This window comes from Miscanthus floridulus, chromosome 9 (assembly GCF_019320115.1).
Source record: "Miscanthus floridulus cultivar M001 chromosome 9, ASM1932011v1, whole genome shotgun sequence".
NCBI classification, from domain to species: domain Eukaryota; kingdom Viridiplantae; phylum Streptophyta; class Magnoliopsida; order Poales; family Poaceae; genus Miscanthus; species Miscanthus floridulus.
In genome coordinates, this window is record NC_089588.1 from 6820540 (window position 1) to 6846999 (window position 26460).

At 46.4% G+C, this 26460-nt stretch overlaps 3 protein-coding genes across 4 annotated transcripts; 2 read left to right on the forward strand and 1 right to left on the reverse strand.

Moving 5' to 3' along the window:
• Nucleotides 1–960: 960 nt before the first annotated feature.
• LOC136481262 (protein LURP-one-related 8-like) lies at nucleotides 961–2597 on the forward strand. Its single transcript, XM_066478625.1, has 2 exons — nucleotides 961–1099; nucleotides 1238–2597. The coding sequence occupies exons 1-2, from the start codon at nucleotides 1079–1081 to the stop codon at nucleotides 2180–2182; spliced, it is 966 nt and encodes a 321-aa protein (XP_066334722.1). The 5' UTR covers nucleotides 961–1078; the 3' UTR covers nucleotides 2183–2597.
• A 10749-nt stretch (nucleotides 2598–13346) lies between these two features.
• Nucleotides 13347–16945, forward strand: LOC136481263 (endochitinase A-like). Its single transcript, XM_066478626.1, has 4 exons — nucleotides 13347–14550; nucleotides 15518–15733; nucleotides 15821–15912; nucleotides 16060–16945. Exons 1-4 carry the CDS (start codon nucleotides 13417–13419, stop codon nucleotides 16772–16774), a joined length of 2157 nt encoding a protein of 718 aa, XP_066334723.1. The 5' UTR covers nucleotides 13347–13416; the 3' UTR covers nucleotides 16775–16945.
• A 490-nt stretch (nucleotides 16946–17435) lies between these two features.
• Nucleotides 17436–22244, reverse strand: LOC136483349 (uncharacterized). 2 transcript variants are annotated; one of them, XM_066480375.1, is made up of 5 exons: nucleotides 21937–22244; nucleotides 18776–21648; nucleotides 18633–18688; nucleotides 17912–18542; nucleotides 17436–17768 (listed from the first exon to the last, which is right to left on the reverse strand). In XM_066480375.1, exon 2 carries the CDS (start codon nucleotides 21556–21558, stop codon nucleotides 19306–19308), a length of 2253 nt encoding a protein of 750 aa, XP_066336472.1. In that variant the 5' UTR covers nucleotides 21559–21648; nucleotides 21937–22244; the 3' UTR covers nucleotides 17436–17768; nucleotides 17912–18542; nucleotides 18633–18688; nucleotides 18776–19305. The 2 variants fall into 2 exon arrangements, with proteins under 2 accessions (XP_066336472.1, XP_066336470.1); XM_066480373.1 differs by lacking the exon at nucleotides 17436–17768 and having other exon boundaries at nucleotides 17792–18542.
• Between the last annotated feature and the right edge of the window lie 4216 nt (nucleotides 22245–26460).

Here is a 26460-nt window from a genome sequence, read left to right on the forward strand (position 1 = left end):
TATCGATTCGGGTATTAGCCCTTTGTGTTTGCAGATCCACTTTTGCATCAACACCCTAGTTTCCTCTCCCCCATCTGCTTCCTCTGATTCCTCTCCCCTGTCTCCCCCATCTCGTCTTTCCCTCTGGTTCGGTCGCTCCTTTGCAGAGGCCACCGCTGCCGTTGTGCCTATGTCCGGTGTCTCCATGGCGCATGGATCCTGTGAGGGGAGAGGGAAAGGGAGAAGGTCGACGCCAAGAAGAGGAGTACCGCCGGATCCTAGGGCATCGAGTTCTAGCGCTCATGAAGCTGCCCGCGTTGTGGAGGTGAGTACAAAGCTATTGGAGCTAGGGTTAATGAGTGGACTATACTAAATTTTGATTGCAACAGGGATTCATTTGTTTTTTGATCAAAAGTTGTCAATTTATTGTAGCTTGAAACATTGCTTGAAGAACATCAAGAGGGGGGAAACTGAGAGGGAAACGCCGTGAGCCTCTAGTCGATAGGTAAAGGAGGGAGCAAGGGGCAGGAACGTTATTTCGCATGTATGGTTGGCCACGTGGCAAGCCATGAAGGGGGATGGACGAGATTGACCTGCAAATCCATTGTTTGAGGACAAAAGTGGACACTTTTAAAGTTTAGGGACCAAACTGAGCCTTAGACGATAGTTTAGGGATGAAAATGGCTATTTTGCCTTTATGCGACTAGAAAAGCAAAAGCCTGGGTTTAGAAATTTTCTTCACCAGCTTAGATTGGTTTACGCAGAGTCGTCAAAGCTGGTGAAGTAAAAAAAAAAAGAAGTGGATTCATCTTGTTTACGAGGAGTCAAAGCTGGTGAAGTAAAAAAAAATAGTGACTTTATCTGCTCTATGGTGCATGATGAAGTCGTTAAGAGGACCTTGGCTGTTAAGTTTTGTTTCTTTCTTTTTTAATCAATCTACTGGCCGGCAAGCCAGTAGCCATTCCGTTACGCCGTTCTCCCAAGATTTTGGTTCTTTTCGTCGCCGACCACTACTTCCGCGTCATAGAGAATAACTTTGGCGCAAGCATGTCGAGACCTGATAGAACCAGAAAATGGAGTGGATGAACTGAAAGAGTCGATGTGGGCGGCGAAGAATCAGGTTCCTCCTCCTCCTCCTCTCTCCCACGGCAAAAATAGATATAGAAATATTTGTTCAGTTGAAAAATCGGAAGAAATAAAGGTGGGAAATATTCGCCGCCAACTTTCCGGTACTGTAATACTGGGATGGTGAGATCAGCGAGATGGTCAGTTGTCACCAAGAGCAGGGGAGGTCCCCAGAGCAGAGAAGATGGTCACATGCGATCGCCGTCTTCTTCACGCGGCCGCCGGCCGGCCCTCGGGTATAATAAATTCCCCACGCCTCTCCCCGCAACTCCTCTTCACCTCCATGCAAGCTAGACCGAAGCAGAGGAGGACACCTGAAAGATCGAGAGAAACAAACAGAGGAGGAATCATGGCCAAGGTCCACCCCAACGCCGTGTCTCCACCAGAGCCCGGCGGCGCCACCGGTGGCCCGGCCCTGGCGGCGGCCGAGGGAGATGAGCCGCCCACGGTGCTGACGGTGTGGCGCAAGTCGCTGCTCCTCAACTGCGACGGCTTCACCGTCTTCGACGCCCGCGGCGACCTCGCCTTCCGCGTCGACTGCTACGCCGGCTGGAGCCGCCGCGCCGCCGACGTCGTGCTCATGGACGCCAGGGGGAAGCCGCTCCTCACGGTCCGCCGCAAGACGCGCCTCGGGCTGGCCGAGCGCTGCTGGGTCATCTACGACGGCGACGCGGACGCGGACGCCGACGCCGACAAGAGGGCCACGCCGCTGCTCTCCGTCCGCCGCCACGCCGCCGGCCGCCTCCTCGGCGCCACCAGCGCCTCCAAGACGCTGGCGCGCGTCGCCACACCGGGCGCCGTGGCCTCGGCGGCTTCGGCGTACGTGGTGGAGGGCTCCTACGGGCGGCGTGCCTGCACGGTGCGCGACGCCGCGCGCGGGGGCGCTGTCGTGGCCGAGGTGCAGAGGAAGGAGGCCGTCGGCGACGACGTGTTCCGCCTCGTTGTGGCGGGGCCACGCCTCGGCGCGCCGCTCGCCATGGCGCTCGTCATCGCCCTCGACGACATGTTCCGGGGCAGTGGTACCGGCGCCGGCGGCTGGTCGGCGCGGTCGCTGCTGCACAGGACCTTGTCGGTGTAGTACTTTCATTACTGCTAGTAGTAGTTCTTTACGAGTAGCCAGTGGCGGATCCAAAGGGGGCTAGGGGGGCTCCAGCCCCCCTAATTTCTTGATTTCAATGCTAATTACTGTAGCAAAAACTTGATTTCACCGTTAAATCTTCGTGCAAATCAACATCTCTGTTGTTTTAGCCCCCCCTTATCCCGCATCCCACATCCGCCACTGCGAGTAGCTATAAGGCAAGGGATGGAGTGGAGCCCACATGTCAGGGAGTGGCTCCGTTGTATGGGTACTGTTACAAAGAACCTGGGCCCAGTTGTCGGCGACAGCAGAGTTTAGAATGCAGGCTGCAGCAGCGACAGGGCTAACCCAAGTATATATATTCTCTGTATTATAGGTACCAGATTTTTCAATTCAGATAATCAAGGCAATATATCATGTACAAATCAATCAACCTATTAAACTTAAAAATTACCGATCATGACTTCTAGATGCTGATCTAATGAATGGGAAAGTTAGTTGACCGGTTGTTGTACACCCTAGCTTTGCAGAAGGGTTGGTGCCCACACAGCAGAGTCCAGTGAACAAATTATATGGAAATTACATCGTTATTTGATTGTGTAACAATGAAACATAAGATATATATAGCGGTAATCATAAAAGAGCACCCTTCTTGTTATGTGGTTGTGGGCTTTTGTTTTAGATTGTTCTGGGCTTGGTTCTACTCAAAAAAGACTAACCCCTCCTCCACCTATTCTCTTGTCTTTCTTAGGCCTTGTTGAGTTCGTGAATTTCGAGAATTTGGGTTACTGTAACACTTTCGTTTTTAACTTGGTAATTAGTGTTCAATCATGGACTAATTAGGCTCAAAACGTTCGTCTCGCGATTTTCAACTAAACTGTGCAATTAGTTTTTTTTCGTCTACATTTAATGCTCCATGCACGTATCGCAAGATTCGATGTGATGGCTACTATAGCACTTTTTGGGAAAAGTTTTTGCGAACTAAACAAGGCCTTACAGCCTGTTCCGTAGGCTGGTTCGTTTCGTTGCTGGTTCGTGAAAAAGTACTGCTGACTGATTTATGTGAGAGAAAAATACTATTTCGACTAAAATTTTATGATAATTTATGATAAGCCACGGTCAAACGAACAGGCTGGTAGTCAACGAATTAATTTGTCCATCTTCACGGTAGTGCATATGCTGTGTCAGGTTTCCACTAAGGCCTTATGCAATGTGTGGCCTCAGTGATGCTTAGAAAAGAGAGAAACTATAGGAATCGCTCTTGTTACTGCAGCCTATGGTGCTAACTTTTAGTGATGCTCGAGAAACGGGAAGCGAGGCAAGGACTTGCATAGCTCCCAAACCGCTCTCATTCGGCCTTTGTTTAGTTTTACCCTAACTTTCAAAAAGTTGCTACAGTACCTGTTACATCGAATGTTTGCGGCTCGTGCATGGAGCATTAAATGTAGACGAAAAGAAAAACTAATTGCACAGTTTGGTGGGAAATTGCGAGACAAACGTTTTGAGCCTAATTAGTCCATGTTTGAACACTATTTGCCAAATAAAAATGAACGTGCTACAGTAGCCCCAAAATCCAATAGCATGTTCGGGAGGCCGTATCGTATCGTGGATTATTTACTGCTGGCTGGTTTAGTGTAAGAGAAAAACATTGTTCTTAGCTGGAAATTTACAATCGTTTACGCAAATTGCTGAAACTAAGGGCTCACGCCTTTCCCGCAAGACGAGCGCGCCTATACCGGAGCTCTCGTCTCGAGGCAATGTCAAGTCAGCGTTTACTCTGCCGCACCAACCAATTCGTTCCTACCGTCGGGCGCTAGCTCCTCGCTTAAAAAAAATCCATATGTTTTTTTTTCTCTAAAACACATACGTGTTTATAGCATTTCTGTTTCTATAATGCATTGGGGTGAAGTAAGCGTTGACCCATGCACGAGACTCTTGTGGTGTGCAGGCTCGTCTTATTGCAGCGAGTGCGCATGGCCATGTCTGGATCCACTAAAATTTAGTTGTCAGGGATGCAAACCAGTGCAACTAACAGCCTGTTCGGTTGGCTGGTTCATATCATTGCTGGTTCGTGAAGAAGTACTACTGACTGGTTTATGTAAAAGAAAAATATTGTTCCGGCTAGAAATTTACGATCGTTTACGACAAGCCACAGCCAAACGAACAGGCTCTAAAACTCGGCTAAACTTTAGCTGGAGCCTAAAAAGTACACAATTCCTTTAGATTTTTCAACTAAGGTAAAGCATGGTTAAAGACGAAAGTGTTCCTCTCTTTTTCTAAATTTTTATATATAAAAATTACAGCTCTTAATGAGATCTATAAACTCATAGTTAAATTTTGTCATTTAAAGTCGCTAAGATGGTTAGAAAAATAATATAAAGTTTCAGCAGCATATTAATCGGCTACTAGGGCTGCTAAAAAAATCATATCTTTCTCGTATGATGTCGAATAAAAATATTATTTTATATAAAAGTTGTACCTTTTGATGAAACATACAACTTTCTAGTTTTGAGTTTTTTATTTGAAGTTGTTTGTATTAATTTTTTAAAGAAATTGTAAACAATTTCAAAAGAAAAATCCAAAACTTGAAAGTGGTAGATCTCATCAAACGCTACAACTTTCGTATAAAAACTATAACTTTCATATAAAAACTATCTTTATCCAACCGCATATAAGAAAAATATTACTTCTACAAATCCCGGTACATGATTAATATGCTATTGAAACTTTATATTACTTTTTAATCATCTTAATAACTCAAATGATAAAATTCAAAATTATGAATTTATAGATCTCATCAAGACTTATAATTTTTATATACAAACAATTTTTATCCGACGCCATACAAGAAAGATATGATTTTTAAGACAACAAGTTTGTTACGTGATTAATATAATGCTGAAATTTTATAATATTTTTTTCAGCATCTTAACTATCTCAAATGGAAAAACTCAAAACTAGAAAGTTATAGTCTGATAGAGGGCTACAATTTTCGTATAAGTATCATCTTCATCCGAAGTCGTATGAAAAATATACTATTTTTTAAAATTGAGCCTTGCCGCTGACACGTGGGTTATGCATGTTAGCTACTGGGTCGGGTAAACGTCCATTTTTGACGTGGATGAGACCCGAAGTAACTTTAGGGGAAAAAATACATTTTGAAACTTTGGGGACCTATATAACACATGTAGGCATCTTCAAAGATCTATTCACTCTCCAAAGGATGTCTCCACAAAGGATGTGCCTCCTTGCTTGTTTTGTACTGATCTGAATCAGTATACGCTAGCGGAAGCCAATCGATGGGGCATTTAATTTGTTCCATCTCAAGTCCAAATTGTTGTAGTGCAGCATCGTCTTGAGCTAGGATCTATTTGCAGCTAGATCATGCAAGTTGGGAGAGGAAACTTTGGTTGTGAACAGATGAACTTATTAAAGTGGAACCCATCCAACCTAACAAAAATCATGATCGTGTAAATAAAACAATAAACGAAAACAACAGACAGAAGTAGGTAGGAGAAAACAAAAATCATGATCACTGTGCATACCCTGAGCTAGCAAGGGATTTCTATCCAAGTTGCATCCTTATTGCTCAAATTTTTCTAGTGCCGGATAAGATCGATCGACATGCTCATCCATATGCAGAGAAGGAAGAAGCTAGAATTTTGAGGGGCCCACCAGTTAATCATGGAGCATGCATAAAACACAAGCAATGATCGATCGAGCAAGATAGAGGAAGTGTACAACATCCTTTCTCTTCTTACGTGCAATTCATACCGTGCCAACGTCTTAGGGGCCCGTTCGGTTGGTATTAAAGCCAGCTGAAGCTGTTTTATTGTGAGAGAAAAATACTATAGATTCTAGCTGATAAGCCGACTGATAAGTTCAAGCGAACATGCCTTTGAGTTGTTGGATATCCCCCCGAAAAATGAAAATGCAGCGAGCACCATCAACCAGATTTTATAATATATGCCTCATGACAACTGCACACATTTGGAAGCACAGACCAAATCAACTTAACTGAGACTAGCATTCCTAGTCTTTTGAATAATATCTTGTGATAATGTTCATGAGTTGCAATCACTACTATAAAAATCTTTTGCAAGGCATTTGGGAATGGGCCTCAGACGCGGGCAGGTATTTCAATTGCCTCGGTTAATGCCTCGGATTAACCGAGGCGGTCATTTTTTATTAACCGATTACAGTCAACCGCCTCGCAAAATTGATTTACGGAGGCGGTTGAAAAATAACTGCTTCCTAAAATCTATTAACCGAGGCGAGCTTCAAAATACCTGCATTTTCGGAGGCAGGCCTCTGTGGCCGAGGCCCAGCCAAACCCCATAACAACCCCTCCTCTCGGGCTTATATAAATAACATAGTTAGGGTTTTCACTCCTCACCCTCACCCCCTCTCTCCCAACCCAGCAGCAACAACCCGTCCTCCTCCGTCTCTCTCGCGCCCCTCCCTCGCGAAGTCGCGAGTCGTGCGCCCCTTTCCGTCTCCCTCACTCTATCCTAGGCCCGCCACTCTCTCACTCTCTCCGTCTCCCTCCCAGGCGCCGTACTCCCTCCCCTCTCCATCTTCCTCCTAGGCGCCCCTCTCCCTCCTACCACGCCCCTCCCCTCCTCTCCCCCACGCGGCAGCCTAGCGGTGGCGGTGGCAAGCTTCTCCTCTGACGGGTCCTCCGGCGGTGCGGCGCTCTGACTGCAACGCGGGGCCTCCGGCGGATCCAGGCACGCGGCTTCGACTACGGTGGCGGCGCGCTCCCAGGGTCCCTCCTAGCGGCAACCAGGGAGCGCTTCTCCTCGAGGAGACGACGCGGATCTAGGGGCAGGGCATGCTGATCCAACGAGGAGAGGAGGCGGCGCATGCAGATCTGGCTCGGCAGCGGCCAGGGCGCCGCGAATCTCGCACCCTATGGCGACGGCGTGGATCTCGCGCCCGGGTCTCTCCTCTTCCTCTCCCGGCGTCTCCGACCCGCGTCTCCAGCGAGGATGCAACGGATTCGGCGTGGTTGCAGTGGATCTGGCGTCTCCAACTTGCGTCTCCGGCGAGGATGCAGCGGATCTGGCGGCGGGCGGGCGGATCCCGGTTTGGTGCGCGGTCCGACGAGGATGCTCACACCGGCGAGCAGCTGCGGCGGCGGCACGTGGATGGGCTTGCCGGGCTTATCCACAGGTTTTTCTTTTTTTTTGTTTTTTTATTCGATTTACCGAGGCGGGCATCCAACCGCCTCGAAAAAGGCCGTGACCTTTTGTCCAAGGCGTTTGCGATGCCCGCATCGGTAAATCATTTTTGCCCGTTTCGGTAAGGTTTTCTGTAGTAGTGAATTTAGGGACTTCACTGGTTTTCACAGAGGCAATCATACATGTGCACACATGCTCGTCCATATGAATTTACATATATACAACTCCATAAAGCTCCTAGATTCCGCGCTCTCTCAGGGCTTTGGTTACTGTTCACACACGGGCCGCCCAGCCGTCGTCTGTCGCGTGGCCATGCCGCGTTTCTGTTCCCGATCTCCCGGTACCGTGCTACCGGCGCGGACGGTTTACGGATCTGACGAGGTCGCCCTTCCTGTGCTCAGCTGCAATGCGCGTGCGTGTCCGGGCCTGAGTTTCGACCTCGGAGGTTTCGTCCTGGCCTCCTGGGCCAGATCCCTTCCTCCGCTTCCTCGCCTCCAATCAATCCCCGCCGCCAGGATGACATCGACGGCGGTGGCGGCGGCGTGAAATGCGGTTGCCGCGGCACCTCGCGATTGCCTTCCGCACAGCCGCTGCCTCCTCCCTCCGCCATCTGCGCCGTCATCGCGTCCTTACTTCCTGCCCCCGCGGCCACCATAGAGCCGTAGCCGTCGTCTTGGTCGACCTCAGGCTCCACTCCATCAGCCTCCCCAACCTGCTCCATAGCGATCCACAGCCGCAGTTGCCCCCTGCTAGCGACCGGTGCGACGACGACATGGTGGTGGACCTGAGATGCTACTGATCTTCATCTCCATCCACGCTGCCCAGATCTGGTGAGTTCATCACAGAATCTTCTCCTCCCCCGTCATTATTTTGTTGTGAACATGGTCGGCAGCATGTGTGATCTCAAAAGAAAGCACGTGTACATCTGCTTCAGTTTTTTTTTTCTCTATGTATCGGCTGATCTGGCACTGTCAGCTCCTCCATTGACTTCCTCATGAATACACACTACTAACATGCAAGTATGCAAAAGGTTGGTCTCAGCGTGTATTTGGAATGAGGCGTTGTCATCGCTTTGTGCTAATCTAAGGGGTTTCATTTAATGTGCTTGACAAATAGGAATCCACAGCCTGGTGCAGTGACAGGTTCGTCGCCACACTCTCCCTTTAGCCAATTTCCCCCATGCCGCTTGTGTTGTGGCTTCAAAATCTGGAAGTGCAGGTTTAATATGAAACTAAAGATCTCTATTTTCAAACAGGCTACCCATATATCCTGCACCAAGATTGAGGAATCTGTGAAAATTGCCAGCATATCCCCTTTGAATCTGAATAGTGACTTCAAATTAAAGGGTTCATGACATGAGGAAGCTGTGAAAATTGCCAGCATATCCCCTTTGTACCTGTTGTAGATTTATAAAATTATACTGAACTTACTGAAATTAGAAAGGCTATTTGGATTTTTTTTCATGTGGCCATGTCATTCCTGACTATGCGCTCAATCGAACATCCCCAAACCAGGTACATGTACATCATGTCCCCTCTCTACATATTTATTTCCACATTTCAAAAATGTTCCACGAGCTTTTTTTACATTATCCATGAACAGAGAAAATCCATGTCTTCTTCGAGCTATGTTTCTTAATGGATATCTCATATATGTAATAGGAGCTCCAAATTGTCAATCGCATGTTACACGTAACAATACATTGGGATTTCTAAACTCGAAGCCCACTGAGAATTATGGAAATCTGGGGCTTGCAGGAGGGGTTCAAATTGATGTCTTGTCATTCCCCTCGGTGTTGCCTTCACCTGCTTCATGCACTGATCGATATATTAACAAAGATCTGGTCCATATGTCGTTGCTTCCTCTCTAGCTGTCCTTATAAGTTGCAACGATGTGTCAAATTTCCTTTGTCTACAGAAGAATGCAGTTTGCATGTTCCAAGGTACTCCAACGGAGGCTAACTGTTTTTTTGTTATCTGTTTGTGGTGCTAATTCTTCTATAACATTTTGTGAAACCAAGTTAAGAATGAATCGTACAACTAAGAAGTAAACATATGAATCATCTAGGTATACTTGCTTCTTGTCCTTGGTTTCTTGGGTAAACGGGAGGCTGCTTAGTGCTTTTCATTATTTTACATCTTATTTTTCCGTTTCATTTCTTCTTTTTTGCATTTTACATCTCACTGCAGTTGACCGTACCAGATAGCCATATGCATAGTCTCTGATTCTCAGGCAGAAAACAAATTAGTTTCCTTGCCACGAGACGAGTGAGTATTCATGTTATTGACTAGCGAATCCTATTGTTTCCAAATAAAACTAATCCTACAAATTGTGATCTTTTGGTTATTTGAAGGAAAACCTTCTAGGATTTTGACAAACATAGCTAATGTACCATCAAATTGTTTAGAACAGCAATAGTCACAAATATGCCATTTATCAACTCTAGGATTTTGACAAACATAGTCAGTTGGTATGTACAATCTGTCTATGGTATTTGCGCCTTTTTTTCCATGTGACAGTAAAGGTCTGTAAATTTGTTTTGGTTAACAAATTTGCCGTATTGGTGTAGCTTCACTTAAGTTCATTGAAATCAGGTTACAGGCCCATATGTTCCATAGATGATAGATCAGCTTTTCATGTGACACCTGAACTTTATGTCTCCAATATAAAGATGATTTTTACTTTCTCCCTATCGACGGATGTTGCAATTATTGCTAACAAAGTAACAAGCTTAAGCAGCACATACCAAACTTTTGTTGTCCAAGAAATGATTGATTAGCTGTAATAATGTCCTGATATGAATTGTGGATTAATTACTATGCAGCTGGAAAAACGAAGATTACAGATGATGGAGAACACTCAATACAAATGATGCAGTACCTGCTGTTCGATTCTTGCTGCACTACTTACGAGTCAAGATGTCAGTGCCAGCGTCATTCGGCTTATGTTTTCCTTTAATCCACACAATGTGTCGCAGTTGTAATTTTCTCTACCAATAATATTGATTTTTTCTATGTCAAAGTGAAATGAACATAATGTCATCGACATAAGACCTCTCTCTTACCATGATCTTTACAACTATGCTCTATTCCTTTACAAGAATACATTTGTGTTATCTAACTAATGTACAGCTGAGTGAGCGCCGCTTCATTTCATTATACCTATGCAAATTAATAAATGTGTGAACGCTTGCCATCTACGGAGTACGTACTTCGTTCCACTGAATGCATTACTGTTTCTGAAGCCCAGACTTCGGAGTCACTACGGGCGCAGCGAAGCGCGCCTGCCCACCTAGTACTCCCTACACTTGATCACCTCGCTACAGATCTCATAGGTGATACGTGTCGGACATATCATCTACTACCAAAAGAACAACACTGTTAATCCCAAAATAACTATAAAAAATACACTCATGTCAAGTCGAGAGAACTCAAACCTATCTAACGCAAGAAACCCGACTCTCGGTTAGTACTTATTTCACTTGAGATGCATATAGCATGCCCTGTACATCATATATAAAATACTCATTTTAGCAGCAAATTAGACATATACTAGAACATCTATTAAAAACGCAACATTGGTACGGTACGGACCGATAATGGAGTGGAAAGTGGAAACGGTTCAAACACGAATGGATTGATGATATTTTTTGTTTATGATAGGCTATATAATAGTGCAGCAGATATATCCAGATAGCCAGATAGGCCTTTCTCCATGCACGGTTCCTTGTTGATCAACAGGTAATACGAAAACACGGCCAAAAAGAAAGTAAAAAAAAGTGGAGTGGCCGGATTATTGAAGGGGATTCCAACCCTAGCTAGCTATAGCTCCTACGATGATGGTAAGCAATTAGGGAAAGGAAGGACGGCTGCTCATCAGTCAGAGAATCCAAGTGCGTTCCGGCATTTCCATGGCTCCATACACGCGTCAGCAGAGATCCGAGACTCGAGAGAAAGGTGAAAGCAGCCATCCATGTTTAATGTTTTCTTGACTGAATTAAAAGCCACAGGGGAATGTATGGCGGCAAACAAAAAGCAGTTGGTTGCGTGGCACCTCGAACACGATTTTCCTTTCTTAGCGTGCGTTTAGTTCGCGAAAAGTGCGAAATTTGGCTACTATAGCAATTTCGTTTTTATTTGGCAATTAGTGTTCAATCATGGACTAATTAGGCTCAAAACGTTCGTCTCGCAATTTCTAACTAAACTGTGCAATTAGTTTTTATTTTCGTCTACATTTAATGCTCCATGCACGTACCACAAGATTCGATGTGACGGGTACTGTAGCACTTTTTGGAAAACTTTTCGCGAACTAAACAAGGGCCTATTTGGATTTGAGCTTCCCTATAGCTACTACATACTTGACCTTTTTCATTTCATACTACTACATACAGATAACATTTTGGGTGCGTGACGGTAGCAAAGGCTTTACATGGACTGTAGAAGCAGGACACGTGCGATGCTCTTTGTTGACCTCACGGACCTTTGCTGCATGCTCTCGAGGCAACCACAGCCAGGCCAGCCGACCGTTTCTAGACTAGGCCCTTGTTTAGTTCGGCCGGATTTGACGCCGCCGAATTTTTCGTATTACCGTAGCATTTCGTTTGTATTTGATAATAATTGTCTAACCATTAACTAATTAGACTCAAAACGTTTGTCTCACAAAGTACAACCAAATTGTGCAATTAATTTTTGATTTCGTCAACATTTAGTACTCCATGCATGTACCGTAAGTTTGATGTGACGGAGAATCTTCTTTTTGCATAGTGCCAAAGTTTAGATTTTGGGGTAACTAAACACACCCTAGACTATGCAGAGTCAGACTGACTGTGTGAGCATTGGAAGTCACTTATTTAGAATTTTTTTTTATCTTTTTGTTGCCATTACCGTTATATGAACAAGCCTTATTTCCTTGGTTGCCATACATACAGATTATTTGTTTCCTTAAATACCACAGAGAGAACAAAGCGCCATTACAAGATGTTCGTTACACATGGCTAACTGTATGAGCACCATCGATAACCAAATTTTATTATTTTTTTATAGTATATATGAGCTTGATAGTATGTTTGTGCAATTTATTTCGCTGGAGTAATTAAGTTTAAGTTTAATTCGGTACTATATCTACGTAGATATTTTATCTCTAGGATGTATTAAAAAAATGAACATCCTTTGCTGTTCAAGGCATCCTTTCATATCAAACGTTGATTATCTCCGAGTACTTCCTAAAAAATCTCCTTCCTTTGTCACGGTCAGGCTGACAGGTCGTGGAAATTTCTGCATTACTGCAGTACAGTGCTTTCTCCATTCACTTCAATTCTCCTGCGGGCACTTGGGCAGCATGCATGACTACGCGGGTCAGTCAGTCACCACGTCAGCATCACCACCCTGCCTTCCTCGCCGTCCCTCTCGTCTTCACCGATGTTATATTTGTTTTTATATTTCTGTCCGGATTCGGATTCGAATACGGATAGTATCAACTATGTCGGATAGGATACGATTGGATATCGACGTCATAAATATGCGATTTGAGTATTCGGATACGGATACGGTATCGGATGTTGAATATCCGGACTCGGATACGGACAGATCTCGACCCCTCTAAACGAATTCAGTTTCGAATACGGTCGGAAAATATCCATACCGTTTTCGTCCCTGCCACCAACTCACCATGGCCATTCGCCCATTTGGCCAGTCCGGACACTCGGGTTAAGTTACTTATACAACTGTTGATCTTATGCCTCGCCTTGATCCAGTTTGGCGGAGTCCATCGATTCCGTTGTGGGCCCCGAAATCGTTTCTTCAGAAGTAAACGCAGCAAGGGGCCACTTTAAGCCCATTTTTATACATCATGGCCCAACGAGAATGTCACACACTGCCACCTTGACCTTATCAAGACCTCCTCGGCCCCCCCCCTGTCCTGTCCGTCCCGCCGCTCAGGGGGCGTTTGAAATTTGAGGCACAGCACGGCAGTTACGGCCCCCGAATCTCTCTCTCTCTCTCTCCACCTCCTCGGCTCCTCCCCCCAAATCCCTCGATCCCATCTCCACCCGCCATGGCGACGGTCACGCAGGGGGTGCTGCTGCGGCTGCTGCAGGCGATGCACACGGAGGAGCGCGTGGCGGGGGAGCACCGCTCGCCGGTGCTGCAGGTGACGGCCGTCGTGCCGGCGCTGACAGCCTCCACCTCCGACTCCCCGCTCCTCGCCGCGCCGCCCTCCAACGGCGTCCTCCTCAACCTCTCCGACGGCCTCCACTGCACCTACGTCCAGGTCCCGCCCGCCGACGCCGACGCGCTGCTGGCCGCGGCCCGCCCGCAGCTCGTGGGCCACCTCGTCCACCTCGACCGCCTCCGCTTCGCGCGCCCCGTGCCGCGCGCGGTTGGACTCCGCACCGTCCCGTCCTCCCGCCCCCTCCCCTGCGTCGGCAAGCCCGAGCCGCTCGTCGCGCGCCCCGCATCCTGCGCCCGCGGCTACGTCATCCAGCCCGCCGCGTCCGCCGCCGACGCCGCGCCTCCCCTCATGCCTTCCTCCTCCAACCCCTCCGCCGCTCCCGACGCCAGCGAGACCGCCGCCGTCAAGCGGACCGTCCTGGGTCCGAAGAACGCCGTCGCCGACCCCGCGCCGCAGCAGCCCGTCAAGCGCAGGTTCTCGTCCCCGGCGCCGCCGTCCAAGCAGCGAGATCCGTCGCCCGCCGCCAAGCCCGCGGTCTCGCGGGCGTCGTCTCCCTCCGTCGGCAAAAGCGCCTCGCGGGCGTCCTCGCCCGCGGTCAGGGGCACGCCGCGGGCCACGTCGCCGGCGCCGTCCAAGTGCGTGGTGCCGAGCCTGGTCGCCGCCAGGGAGGAGAACCGGAGGGTGGTGAGGGAGCCGGCGATCCTTGTGCCGTCGAGGTACCGCCAGCCGTCGCCCGCGGGAGGGAGGAGGGGCGCCGCGTCTCCGGCCGTCGGCGGCGGGAGGCGGACCTCCCTGTCGCCTTGCTCGCGCCGGCTGTCTGGGGAAGGCACCGGCAAGAAGAAGGTTGGGGTGCTGGTGGCTGGGATCTCCAAGATGTCGGATTTGGGGAGTGGGTCGGCTGCGAAGCCCGGGAGGAAGAGCTGGGACGACCCCACGGTTTCGCTTGGGACGGCGGCGCCAGGATCCGTGATGAAGTCTAAGGCCAAGGTGGACAAGGATTCCATCCTCAGGACTCAGGTCTGGATCCTCTGTTACTACATTATTGTGTTACATTTGGGACATCGTACTTGTCGAGACTGTCAAGATAACCATCTGATAATTTGAGGAATATAATTCTATCACTGCCTGCATTGTGACTGGAATAGTAGTAGTAAATAACTCTTTCTGAAGCGTTATAACCGTATTAATTGAAAATGATCTTGAACTTGAAGGTATACCATTTGGGTGTGTTGTATTGTCGTTCAAACGAAAGATCTTCCAAGGTACACTCAGATGGGATTATAAACGGATGACTGCCAAATTCATGCTAGGGAAAACCCAAAGTATGACTTAACCATGAACATTGAACGGCATACTTGATTCATAGGATCATAGCCTTGGTCAGATTTGGTTATGCAAATTAAGATCTGACATAGCTAGATGGTGTTGGATATGGATAGGATAGTAGACAAAGAAACATTGTTGGGAAAAAAACTGAAGTATGAAGTGACTGTATAACCTTAATCGTTGGCTCAGAAAATCATAACCGTGGTTAACTATGATCCTTTCAGTAATAACCATTTTCAAATAGATATGTACTGTGAACAGTTCTGTCGCATGTTTGCTTAATTTGCAAAATTGGTGCTATGACTACAAATTAGTTGAAAGAAAATTCCAAGCACATGGTGCGACGATCATAACTGTTACAGTTAGTTTGGAATTTCAAATAAATATATATATATATATATATATATATATATATATAGAGAGAGAGAGAGAGAGAGAGAGAGAGAGAGAGAGAGAGAGAGAAAGAGAGAGAGAGAGAGAATGGTGTATTGGTCATTTTCAGGTTCAGAGTCTGATTTTTTTTTTCTGCATATCATTAGGTAGCATGGTTGGATAAACCCGTTTTGCCTGTGTACAACAGAAAGCCGTGTCCTTGTAGTGTATAGTAGAATGTTTTGTGCCTGTGCATTAAACATTTCTTCTTTGTCTCTATCATCAGGAAGCAATGTCGAGGCGACAAAGTGATGCTACAACGGAACAATCCAGTAATGACGATTCATCTGTTGATGAGAGGCCAAAGCCTCGTAAGAAGATAGAATCTACCTCAGTAAAGGCAAAAACCACAGCTCCAAAAATTATACTTCACGATCCTAAATGGACTGACGGCAGCATTCCATTGGATGCAATTCCTGATAAACTCTCAAAAATTGGAAAGGTAAGCAACTCTATTTTATTGGCTCAGTCTCCATTTAGTGTTCCTGACTTGACTTGAGTTTCTAATATAATCTCTACTGAATTTCAGGAAGCTTTTGAACGGAGAGATTTAGCAGCAACTGCTGCAGCTAGCGCCCTGCAAGAGGCATTGGTCTCTGAATCTGTAATCAGGAATATAAGGTATTTGGACACATATATTTTCCCTGTCTAAAAACAAAACCAGTGCATTTGTTCAGCAGAAAAGTGGTGCGATAATATCTTGTTTATTTCTGCCTATTGTTCAGCAGAAAAGTGGTGTGATAATAACTTGTTTATTTCTGCCTACAGCAAGTTCTCTGAAATCTGCGCTTCGTCAAAGGTCTCCAATCCATTTCCAACAGTCGATCTTTTCCTGGTTGTCTACGAGGATACTCTCAAATGGAAGACCATCTCTGAGTCTATGGTGACCAATGGGGCTGAAGAGGAATTCTTCGAGAAATCAACTAAGCATTGGGTTGGCGCTGCATTAGCCACTGATCTTGAGGTCCTCAAGCTGCTGAACGGTGCTACTGGATCCTTCTCTCGGACGAGGAGCACCAACAAGCCAAATGCATCTTCAGTGGAACCACCAAGAACAAGCCTGTCGAAGAAGCCAACACATGGAGCTTCAGCAAAAGTGCAGTCTAAGGTTGCACCAAGCTCTCCACTGAGGTGCACATGGAGTAACACCGAGAGCATGAGTGAGACAGCTGAGCTTGCCAAGTCCTTGTGGTGTGAGATGCATACGTGGTTCCTGACTTTTGTGGACGAGGCACTGGATGTGGGCTTCCACCTGTTCGAAGATCAGAATGTCGCTAGCAAGGGAAAGCACAGCAGCCACATAACGATGGTCCTCTCACAGTTCAAGATGATCAGCGACTGGTTGGACCAAGTAGGGAAGATTGCAGAGGAGGAGAGGACCAAGGAGAAGATCGAGTGCTTGAAGCGCAAGATCTATGGGTTTGTCATTAGCCACATGGGGTCTGCATTCGAGAGCTCTGTCTCGGTTTCTTCCAGGAGTTGAGGGGATGCTTCATGCTCTGAAGCTTGCTGCTCACAGTTTCTGTTCACATTGGTTCTTCAAATTGTTAAGATTTAAAGGTTACACAATCATGTAGCCTGTTGGTGCAGTTCTTTGTTTTCTTTTGGGGTGCCTAATTTATGACTTGTTTCGTCATGTGAATAAATTATCGTATTATCATTATGGACTGCCTTATGTGTGGTTTGTCAGGTATGATTATGAAGAGAGCGAGGCTATCACCATTTCTTGGTTCAGTTTGCATTTTGTTGTGAGTTTGTGACCAATATGTCCATGTCAGCCGTCGTACTGAGAGCTGTGACTATGCGCCGATTGAGATGATTATGCCCTTTCATAGCAAAAGGCATATGCAACGGTAAAGACAATCATGCTGCTGCCTATAACTTTTTCTCTTTATGCAACGGTAAAGCAGAAGTCATCTTGTCAAATGTGTCTGGAGTAGTATCTCCAAGTCATGTTTTTCAGTTTTCACTAGGCAGTGGTTTCCTTTGGTACTCAGTCCATAGGATGGGTGTGCAGTACAACACAAAAAACAGAGATGTCTTTTTTTTGTAAGCCCCTGTTCGCTTCTCTTATAATCCGTTTTTTTTCAGCTAGTTTTTTCAGCCGGAACAATATTTTTCTCTCACAACAAATCAACCGGAACATTATTTTGGCTTATTTTTTTCAGCGAAGCGAACGGAGCCTAAACTAGTGATACAGCGCCAGGAAAACAGCACGCCCATTTCTTGGGTTCTTCAATTTCTGAGAAATTCACTCTTCTCCTTGTTCTGCTCGAATGCTCAATGTGCGTACGTGAATGCTGCTGAGTTTACTCTGAGTATGCAACTGATGTAACATTTTTGAACAAACCAACAGCAAAGAAACTCCCGGGTCCTGAATGATATCCACTGAAGGCAACACCACACAAGAACCAACCGAATTTCAAGTATTCCATCATCAAGCCATCTGGTAGACTGACAGTTGCATTCTAATTGGACTGTAAGATGAAAACGTTGAGCCATATATAAATGTCGGTGTTGACACAAAAAGGCGGGTACAGGACTACAGGCAGAGGATGAATATTTACTGAAGCACTGTAATCACTAGGGATGAATATTATAGGCGACCTGCACCGCTTACCCCGCCACATGCTACCAGCCTGCTATCAACTGCGCGCGCGTGCTGCTGGAATGCTGCATCGGAGAGGCATGCTCATGGGATAGAGAGAGGAAAAACTGAGTCAACGTGAGAGAGAGTACACAAGACGCAAATATCTTGCTATTTTACGGTATTGCCCCTAATAGAGATAGAAAGCACGTGGAGGCCCTTTAGGCTTCTGAGAAGGACATAAAATGAAATACAAAATTACATTAGGGATGGCAAAGAGGCATTATAACTTTTTCAATGGTAAATCAGGAATCATAAATTCTTTCTATGTTCGTACGATTGAGTAGTAGAGTGTTGGTTGTTAAAATTGTTTCCGAGAGAAAAAAATATGGTAGGAAATGATAATGAACATTTTCGATCGTTTCCGACCAATTTCATCCCTAGTAATCACAGTGAGACTTTTAGGGGCTTTAACCCATCTATTACTGCCTAAACATGCAGCAGGCATTCATAGCAAAGGCAGGTTTCCCTTTTTAATCCCTCAATCTATCACACTTTTTACACAAAAAATAGCTCTAAAAATACTGTAAAAAAGGAAAGAAATAAAGAAAGTCTAACCTGCTGGGCTCGTTTTCAGACCACATGACAATAGCTGGTTCAATGCCTAAAAACATCCGTGAAATTTGCAGGGTGAGTAGGTATGAAATGCATAACTGAAGCAAAAACATGACAGAAATGCACTGATTTCTTGTACCTTGATGGCCTTGAGATGGTGATATGCAGTATGAGGATGATGTTGATGGCCTTCTGCTGCAAAATAACACAGGTTAACTTAGCCTGATATTTTAAGGAACAGTTCTGAATTAAGGAAAGAAGAGAAAAGGATAACAGGTGTACTTTGGAACCTCAACTTGACCTTTCCTTTCGAAAAAGAGCATAAGCTATCACAAAAGACCCACACACTGATGCGTTGGCCGGTGGCCGCACAGACCAGCACGGCAGGCAGGGACTTACCAACTATGGAACGAAGCCGTGCTAGTTATCATGTACAATATGTGGGTGCTTTTAATATAGTAGAGCCAACAAATGGAAATGACATAATAGTTTGATTGGCGTTTTGATTTCCCAAAAAGTAAACATTAGATCCATTCAAGAACACCAGCATTAAAAACTGCTACATGAGCTTCATGTTAGTACTCCACCCACATTTAGAGTTACTAAGTATAGTATCACGACAAAATTCATGTCAGAGCACCCTAATTACACCAGAAGCAATGACTGGCCCCATTCTAACCCTTCTATGCAAAGGTAATTGTCAAAAGCTGTAGAAGGAAAACTATAAAACTTAGCGTCAACAACTTTTGCTTGATTGCTTCAAAATGGCAGGTCAACTAAGGCAGACCATCATCAACTGTCTTAAATCAACATTAGGAAGTTACATTTGCCTCCACTGTTTCTGTGGTCCCTTGAAGAAGTTCCTTAGAAATAGCAGCTGGGTCAAGCTCATAGCTATCTTTGGGGACATTTGGAGCTTCTTCGCCTGACATCCTGTAGAAAGGCACTTGATGTGAAAACCGAAACATCTCTTCTTTGGGAATCTTCATGGTACCATTCAGATCCTGATGGCGTTCAAATATTGTTCGAAACCCGGCAACTTTAGCTAAGGGAATAACAGAGATGCCATGATCTTCATCATAATTATCTAGTACCTCAACCACATCGTAAGCATGGAGCACATTATCTGGAGTATCTTCATCCCAGTCAGGGGACCAATTCCGATAAATAGCCCAGATGTCACCTTTCTGTGGATAAATTTTGATTACCCCACGCAGCCCTTTCTCCCATTTCATTTGGTGTGAAAACATGTTGACTATATCACATGTTTCATATTTACCAGTCCTGAAATGCCCACATGACTTTGTGAAGCCAGAAGAAACCCAATTCAAAGGCCCAAATTCACTATTTGTCCTTGACTCAAGATAGCTTATTCTGAGCTTGAATGGTTTCAAGGAGAAAATTTTCTGAATAAACGCATAATAACGAGGCATACCATCTTCGTCATCATATGTAGCCCAAATTTGATCAATTTGAAAACATTCCTCAGTGCGATCCTTGTCAAAATCATGGAAATCAGGATCAGGAACATTATAAGACAAGGGGTCATCATCTTCATTTTCAGCATCTGAGCTAGTATTAGAACCAATTTCTTTTGGATCAACATGAACATCTTTATTGGTAGTAGGATCATCTGGTGCGAGAGCTTCATTATCCCTTCCATTTTCATTAACCACATGTTTCTTGGTCGCTTTTCCACTAGCAGCAACTTGAGATGTTTTACTTTTAATTTCTGTTAGCTTGTTTCTCAGCCCACTTTTCGCTTTTTCCAGCAGAAGACCCCTAACATCCAACTGAGAGGTGGTCTTGGCTAAGCTTATGTGGATTGGAGGCCTGGGTTTCCAATTGGGTCCACCATTGACGCCTTGAAACTCATAGGCCCCAATGTTGGTTGAAAAAGATATATTCACACCGGGCACTCTAAAACAATTTGCTCCAGGACCTGGTATGAAAGATGAAGAACCAACTCCAGCATCTTTAACCATAGTCTTCAACTTCTTTCCAGATGCAAGATCACCTGTTCCAGGATTAAAGACATCTGACATGCTTGCATGCCTTTTTAGAGGATTGTACTTCCGCCAAAGAGCCTCTTCCTTTCTTGCTGCTGCTTGTGCCTCCTCCCTCTCCCTCCTAACTTTTTCATACGTCTGATGAACCACATTAGCAGCTTGAGCAGCAGCAGCAGATGATGCAGTGGCACTAGCTGCACCAGCAGCCCTTGAAAATGGACCCCACTGCTTATTTCTGTTAGTGCTTGCATTTTGATTTACACCACTGATCTTTGAATCCTGTATCACAGTCCCAGTAGGTGGTATTGGTGCCTCTTTTGCTAGGAACGGCTCACGGCAGCTAGGGCAACGAAGATGCTGACCCAGATACACCCTAAGGTACTCATAGTTCATCTTGCATTTGTTACAAGAGGTCCAAAATGTAGGAGGTTTTGCCCCAGGTGCAGGGGTAGCAGAGGAAGCTGCAGGAGTGGGTCCAGATGGTGGTGGAGGTTGAGGTGGGCGCGGGCGCACGGCAGGTGCTGCCGGTCCTGCTGTTCGCTTGTTTACTGTCGGTTTGGAGGCAGCAGCAGCATTAGCTGCGAAATTATAGAAGCCATCAGACGCACCAGGAGGAGCACTTGCCTTACTTGATTGAGCTGTCCTCTGTTGGAATACCCTTACATTCCTCTTTTGGTCATATACTGCTCTCTTAGTTTTGTCGCTTAGCACCGTATACGCCTCTTGGACCATCTGGAAAGCACCCTCAGCACCGACTTGCTTGTTCTTGTCAGGGTGGAGCTGAAGAACCAGCTTCCTGTACCGTTTCTTGATGGTTTCGTCATCTGCTGTCGTGGCAACACAAAGGATAGAGTACCAGTCCTTGTCCCCAGCAACCTTCACCTCCGAAGCAAGATAGATATCAAAGGTGGCAACCATCTGAGCAATGCCGTCAAGATCAGGAAAGAGTGTTTGAGCTTTGAGAGCGAATTTCTTGGCACCCTGCAGGTCCCTCGCTTCAAACTTCTTCTTTGCAATATCCTTTGCCCGTTGGGCCTCATCCCTGTTGCATTCCATTTCTTCACACCTCGGAAAGCACAAATAACCACACTTTTTGCAATTGATTCACAGAATTTCGGTCCTCGGAGTGCAAGAAGTTTCAGAACCCTGCCCAAAAGGAAACAAATATTACCTAAATTGCGAAGCTTACAAGTTACAACCAGCAGGGGCGGACCCAGTAAAGGACATGGGTGTACACATGTACACCCAATAATTTTTGCAAAGCAATCGAAGTTAGTAGGCATAATACATGCATATACACCTGTAATTAGATTCAGATCCGATTACGAACGGTATGTTAGGGTTTGGGCGCACGGTTTTACCTATGAATTACGTTAAGGTTTGGGCACACGGCTTCGCACAGCAGGAAGGGAGAGGACCAAGGGGAGGGAATACCTAGTGTCCTGGTGGTGCTCGTCGCCGGCCAAAGTGGCGAGTGGCGAAGTAGGACAGCAGCGACGGTCGCAGGGACACCGGGGCTGCAGAGGGCGGACGCCGTGACGGAGATGGTCGCGAGGACGCTGGGCCCCAGGTGGTGCTCGACCGAGCGCAGTCTCCTCTCCGGGGTTGCGGCGCGGCGAGCGGATGGAGGAGAACGGCGGCGGGCGAGACGAGTCCAGACGGCGGGCCAAGGGTCGAGCAAGGTTAGGAAAAAAAAAAGGGAAAAAAAGAACATGAGAGACGGAGAAGAGAGTGAGGTGAACGGGAAGGGGAATGGGCCAGAGAGGTGAACCGGTGAAACCCCAACAGGCTCCTGGATGGCTGCCTGCGTATTGCCTAATTCCTTTTTTAATCGGTTTATTTATTATTATCCCCTCACTCCCCTATATTATCTAAATACACGTGGTGAAATACCTATGCTTGAAACTTGTTTTTTTTCCCATCTAAGCCTCCATGCTTGCCCACTGCAGGAGAGAATTCAGTCATCGAAAACTTTGGCATCGAGGAAAGTAGATGCATCGATGTTTGCTTTGAAAGGGAATATGTGGTCCCATCTGTAAGTGACATGGCGATCTGACAAAAGTTACGAGGGGAGAGAAATAAAATGATGTTTGTCTTGCTATTTTGAGGCATTGGCACACTTCACACTGTGGCTTAGATGAGAGTGAAGCATCGGTTGTGACATGATATTTTGGAGCATTAGCACAATGTGGCTAGTCTCGGTCGTCGAATCTCCCGAGGGATGAAAAAAAGCTGGCTGGATTTAGGGCATGTTTGTTTGGGCTACTCAACTTTAGGAGCTACTAAATGGTTTAGTCACTTTTAGTAACTCCAGAGTTACTAGAGATGATTAAAGCCATTTTAATCACATTCAGTCATAGTGTTTGGCAAAAACGTTAATAAAGGAACTAAAAGCTACTAAATTTAGGAGCTACTAGGTGAACCAAACAGGCCCTTACTCTTTGCGACATTATATCCAAGCCCTTCTAGAAACATCAAATCTCATCTTTAGAATAGGACCCCTTCCTTTTTTTTTCCTCCCCCTCCTCTCTAGCTACGCATGCACCTAAGCCGCAAGGGATGGCAATCCTACACGTGGGGATGGGGTCCCACGGACCCTTATGGATGAGTAAACGTATGGGTATAAAGAGTATGTTTGAATCTAAGTGCTAAGCTTTAGCTACACATCCAAATAGGAGTGCCAATGAGTGGTACTAAACTTTAGCTAAGACTCAAATACATTAATTGAGGGATTGGTGCTAATAAGTGCTAAACTTTAGCACTAGCACTTTAGACGGTCCAAAAGGGGGGTGGGGCAAGATATTGTCCGCGGGCAAGATCGGGCCGGGTACTCAAACTAAGGCGGATAGGATACTGGTATCAAATCTTACCTATGGTTACCCATAGGGTACATGAAACACAAAGAGGTCCATTAAGATGGTGTAATATTTATTTGGATAATTGTTACATGTGCTGAACGAACTATATTTATTTGGTCTTATCTTATAATATTTGTTTGGCTTGTGAGAGACGTAGGGAGAACAGGGGGGGAGAAAAAAAAGATCATAAGGTGAGAGAGGCATACCCTCCAAAGTCTTGGTTGACACCGGTTCTTTTTAACAGATTTCTTACGTTTCACCTTTGTGGTCATTGTGTTCTTTCTAGGGGCTAGGGGTATTTACCACTCTTCGTATACGTTTGATTTTGACTCTTTTTTGGATCCACCAGCTAAATTTTAGTTGGCTACAGGCCACCGCTAAACCCAACTAATCACATTAGCTGTTCCAACCCAGCTAATGGTAGCTAAAACTGGCTAATGACCAAATTTCTCATCAATTATTTCCGCATCAACGTCCCACCGCCCACTTCTTCCCTTCCGCACATCCGCATCCGAGCGTGACTCTTTTCCCCACCACAATCTTTGTGCCATCGGTGGGAGGAAGGGAGGGCACCGGGGCAACCATCGGTGGGAGAGGGGTGGCTTGTTGCCATCTCCACCACTGAGGAGAAAGGGAGGGAATCACGGTAGAATCCATAGGGGAGGAGGAAGTGCCGCTGTCGGGGTCAGGGACGGTCACCACAGCCGCCGTCAGAGTGGAGTAGGGTCGTCGTGCTGGTGGGAGGAAGGGAGGGTCGTCGCCGCTGGTGGGGAGCCTGTCGCCTCCTCTGTGAGATCCAGATGGGGAAAGCGAGGGCTGCTGCCTCGGCTCGCCGATGACACGATGGCCGCCCGCGGCGAATGGTGGAGCTAGGGCACAACGGGGCTCGCACGGGCCCGCTGATGCTCGTGGCTTGCTCCAACGTGGTCCGCTAGCCTTTGGCCACGCACGCGGAGGAAGCTACTGGTGGTGTGGATGGGGTGCGAGGATGGCTTGGCATAGTGGGGGCAATGGGGATGGAGGGAGGAAGAAAGAAAGGGACAATAAAGTCAATATTCACCCATTAGCTAGAGGATCCAAACAACCCTAGCTAAACTTTAGCTAGTCAAATTAGCTGGCTAAAATTTATCCAGGGTGGATCCAAACATGACCTTAACATATCTAAGGCCTCCTCCAAGAGCTAGTACCTAGCTCTAAGTACTCTAGAGGCAACTCTTCTAGTAATGATCTAACTTTTAGCACATAACTAACTCCTAGTATGAATGACCCCATAGACCACATTCATCCCCCCATACTCTCTCTCCGTCCCAAAAAAAACTATCATTCTAGGGTTCAAAATTTACCTAAAAACAGGTCATTTTACCCCATTTGGTATGTGCATAAGCGCATGCAGACCTGCATTAGTCAATTAGCACTGAATATGGCTAATAAACAGGGGTAACCATCGTCATTTTACCTTCATATTTATCTATCTAAAAAATTACTAAAATGATGGTGTTTTTTTGGGGCGGAGGGATTAATCTTGAAGTGTGTGTATGTGTATAAGACTATCCCATGACCAAGAGAGATATATCTTCTCTCCTATTAAAATATGAGAAAATATTATTTGAACCGATCCATAATTAGACAATCACCGATTAAATTCCGAAATAGATAGAGCATGACAAAAATCAGAAACTAGTATGCAATTCTCTAGCATGCTAGTAAGCATCAAGCACAGTATTATGATCTCAGTAAACATGATGAAATAGCAGATCAGATCACGATGTACGTGCTAAAGGGGGTGCAGACGAGGAAGCCATACGTGATGAGCGGTGTAGACAGGACAACAACGATGTCGCAGACGGAGTGCAGCATACGGCGTTGAAGATGATGTTATGCCGCGACGGCGCCCAACTTGGACGGAGGACGAGTCGTGGCAAAGACCTTGAGCAATCGCGCGGAGCGCTTCGCAAAAATCTTATTCACCCTCTCCCGATGCAGGATCACAGGGATGAAGGTTTCGAAGACCTACTCCCCCGTTCGCCAACGCAGCGGAAATGGAGAAGACTACAATGGCGGCGCAACAACGAAGAAGAGGCGAAACCTTACTCGTGTAGACTCTCTTATGAATTCCCAAACTAGGTGCCTTCCCGTATAATAATAGGCTGTAGTGAGAGGGGTAGTTCCTATTTATTGGGTACATTAGCAATACAGGAGTAATAGATTGTGTACCACCTCCAACGCAAATGGACCTTTGAGATTTACTTAAAATTTCCAAAATTGATATATGGGCCGAGCCCATTAATTCAAGCATGAGCTAGCTCCTATACATCATTTAGAGGAGGCCTAATAGGGTGTGTTTGGTCCCTGGCTTACTTATAGCGTACCTAGAATCTAAGCTTGACAGTCCAAGCCTGCCTCTAGCAAACCAAGATGAACTTGTTTGGTTACCTACACTATCTAAGCCTGACTAGCAACTAGTTTGTTTGGTTGGCTGTGTAGATAATTTCACCGCCTTTGAGGAAATTCATCCAACACGTGGTTAGCGACACCTCTCACTGCACACCGCCCGTCTCCGACTGACACCGCATGCTCCCAAGATGCGCGCGCGAGCTCCATGACTCCTCCTCCACCTCCGTCGACGTTGACCACTTGGGGGAGTCCGGCGGGGGACCGTCGCGGCGAAGGGACGGGAAGTTCAGGCGCGCCATGTCGCCGCGAAGGCGGAAGGCGGCCTTGTCGTAGGCGAGCGCCGCGTCCTCAGCGGTGTCGAAGGTGCCGAGCCATAGCCACGTGTGATTCTTGGGGAGGCGTCATGCGCGCGAGCTCCATGAGGGGAGGAGCACCGGTGGGCAGGAGCACCGGCGGAGGAGGAGCACCGACGGATCTCACCGAATAGAGGTGAGGCGACTTAGTGCGAGGCTACCCAGAGCTTGGCTCTGTGTTTTTTTTGGAGCCAAGCTAAGACCCCCTAGGTGGCATGATGGGCCTAACTAAGAGGCTTGTTCAGCCAACCAAACAGGCTAAGTTGGCTTTAGAAAGACTAGTTAGGGGATAGCCAGTGAAACAAACATAGTTACAGTGTCTGCCGTGGAAGAAATACACTTTACTCTTTGCA

What these genes read in the sequence shown, in the direction of transcription:
- LOC136481262 (XM_066478625.1), top strand. Translation starts at nt 1,079, where the DNA reads ATGTGGGCGGCGAAGAATCAG. An exon ending in TGTGGGCGGCGAAGAATCAG is followed by an intron (nt 1,100 to 1,237) that starts GTTCCTCCTCCT and finishes TGGTGAGATCAG; the next exon opens with CGAGATGGTCAGTTGTCACC.
- LOC136481263 (XM_066478626.1), top strand. Translation starts at nt 13,417, where the DNA reads ATGGCGACGGTCACGCAGGGGGTGCTGCTGCGGCTGCTGCAGGCGATG. An exon ending in AACTCTCAAAAATTGGAAAG is followed by an intron (nt 15,734 to 15,820) that starts GTAAGCAACTCT and finishes ACTGAATTTCAG; the next exon opens with GAAGCTTTTGAACGGAGAGA. An exon ending in TCTGTAATCAGGAATATAAG is followed by an intron (nt 15,913 to 16,059) that starts GTATTTGGACAC and finishes TTCTGCCTACAG; the next exon opens with CAAGTTCTCTGAAATCTGCG.
- LOC136483349 (XM_066480375.1), bottom strand. Translation starts at nt 21,558, where the DNA reads ATGGAATGCAACAGGGATGAGGCCCAACGGGCAAAGGATATTGCAAAG.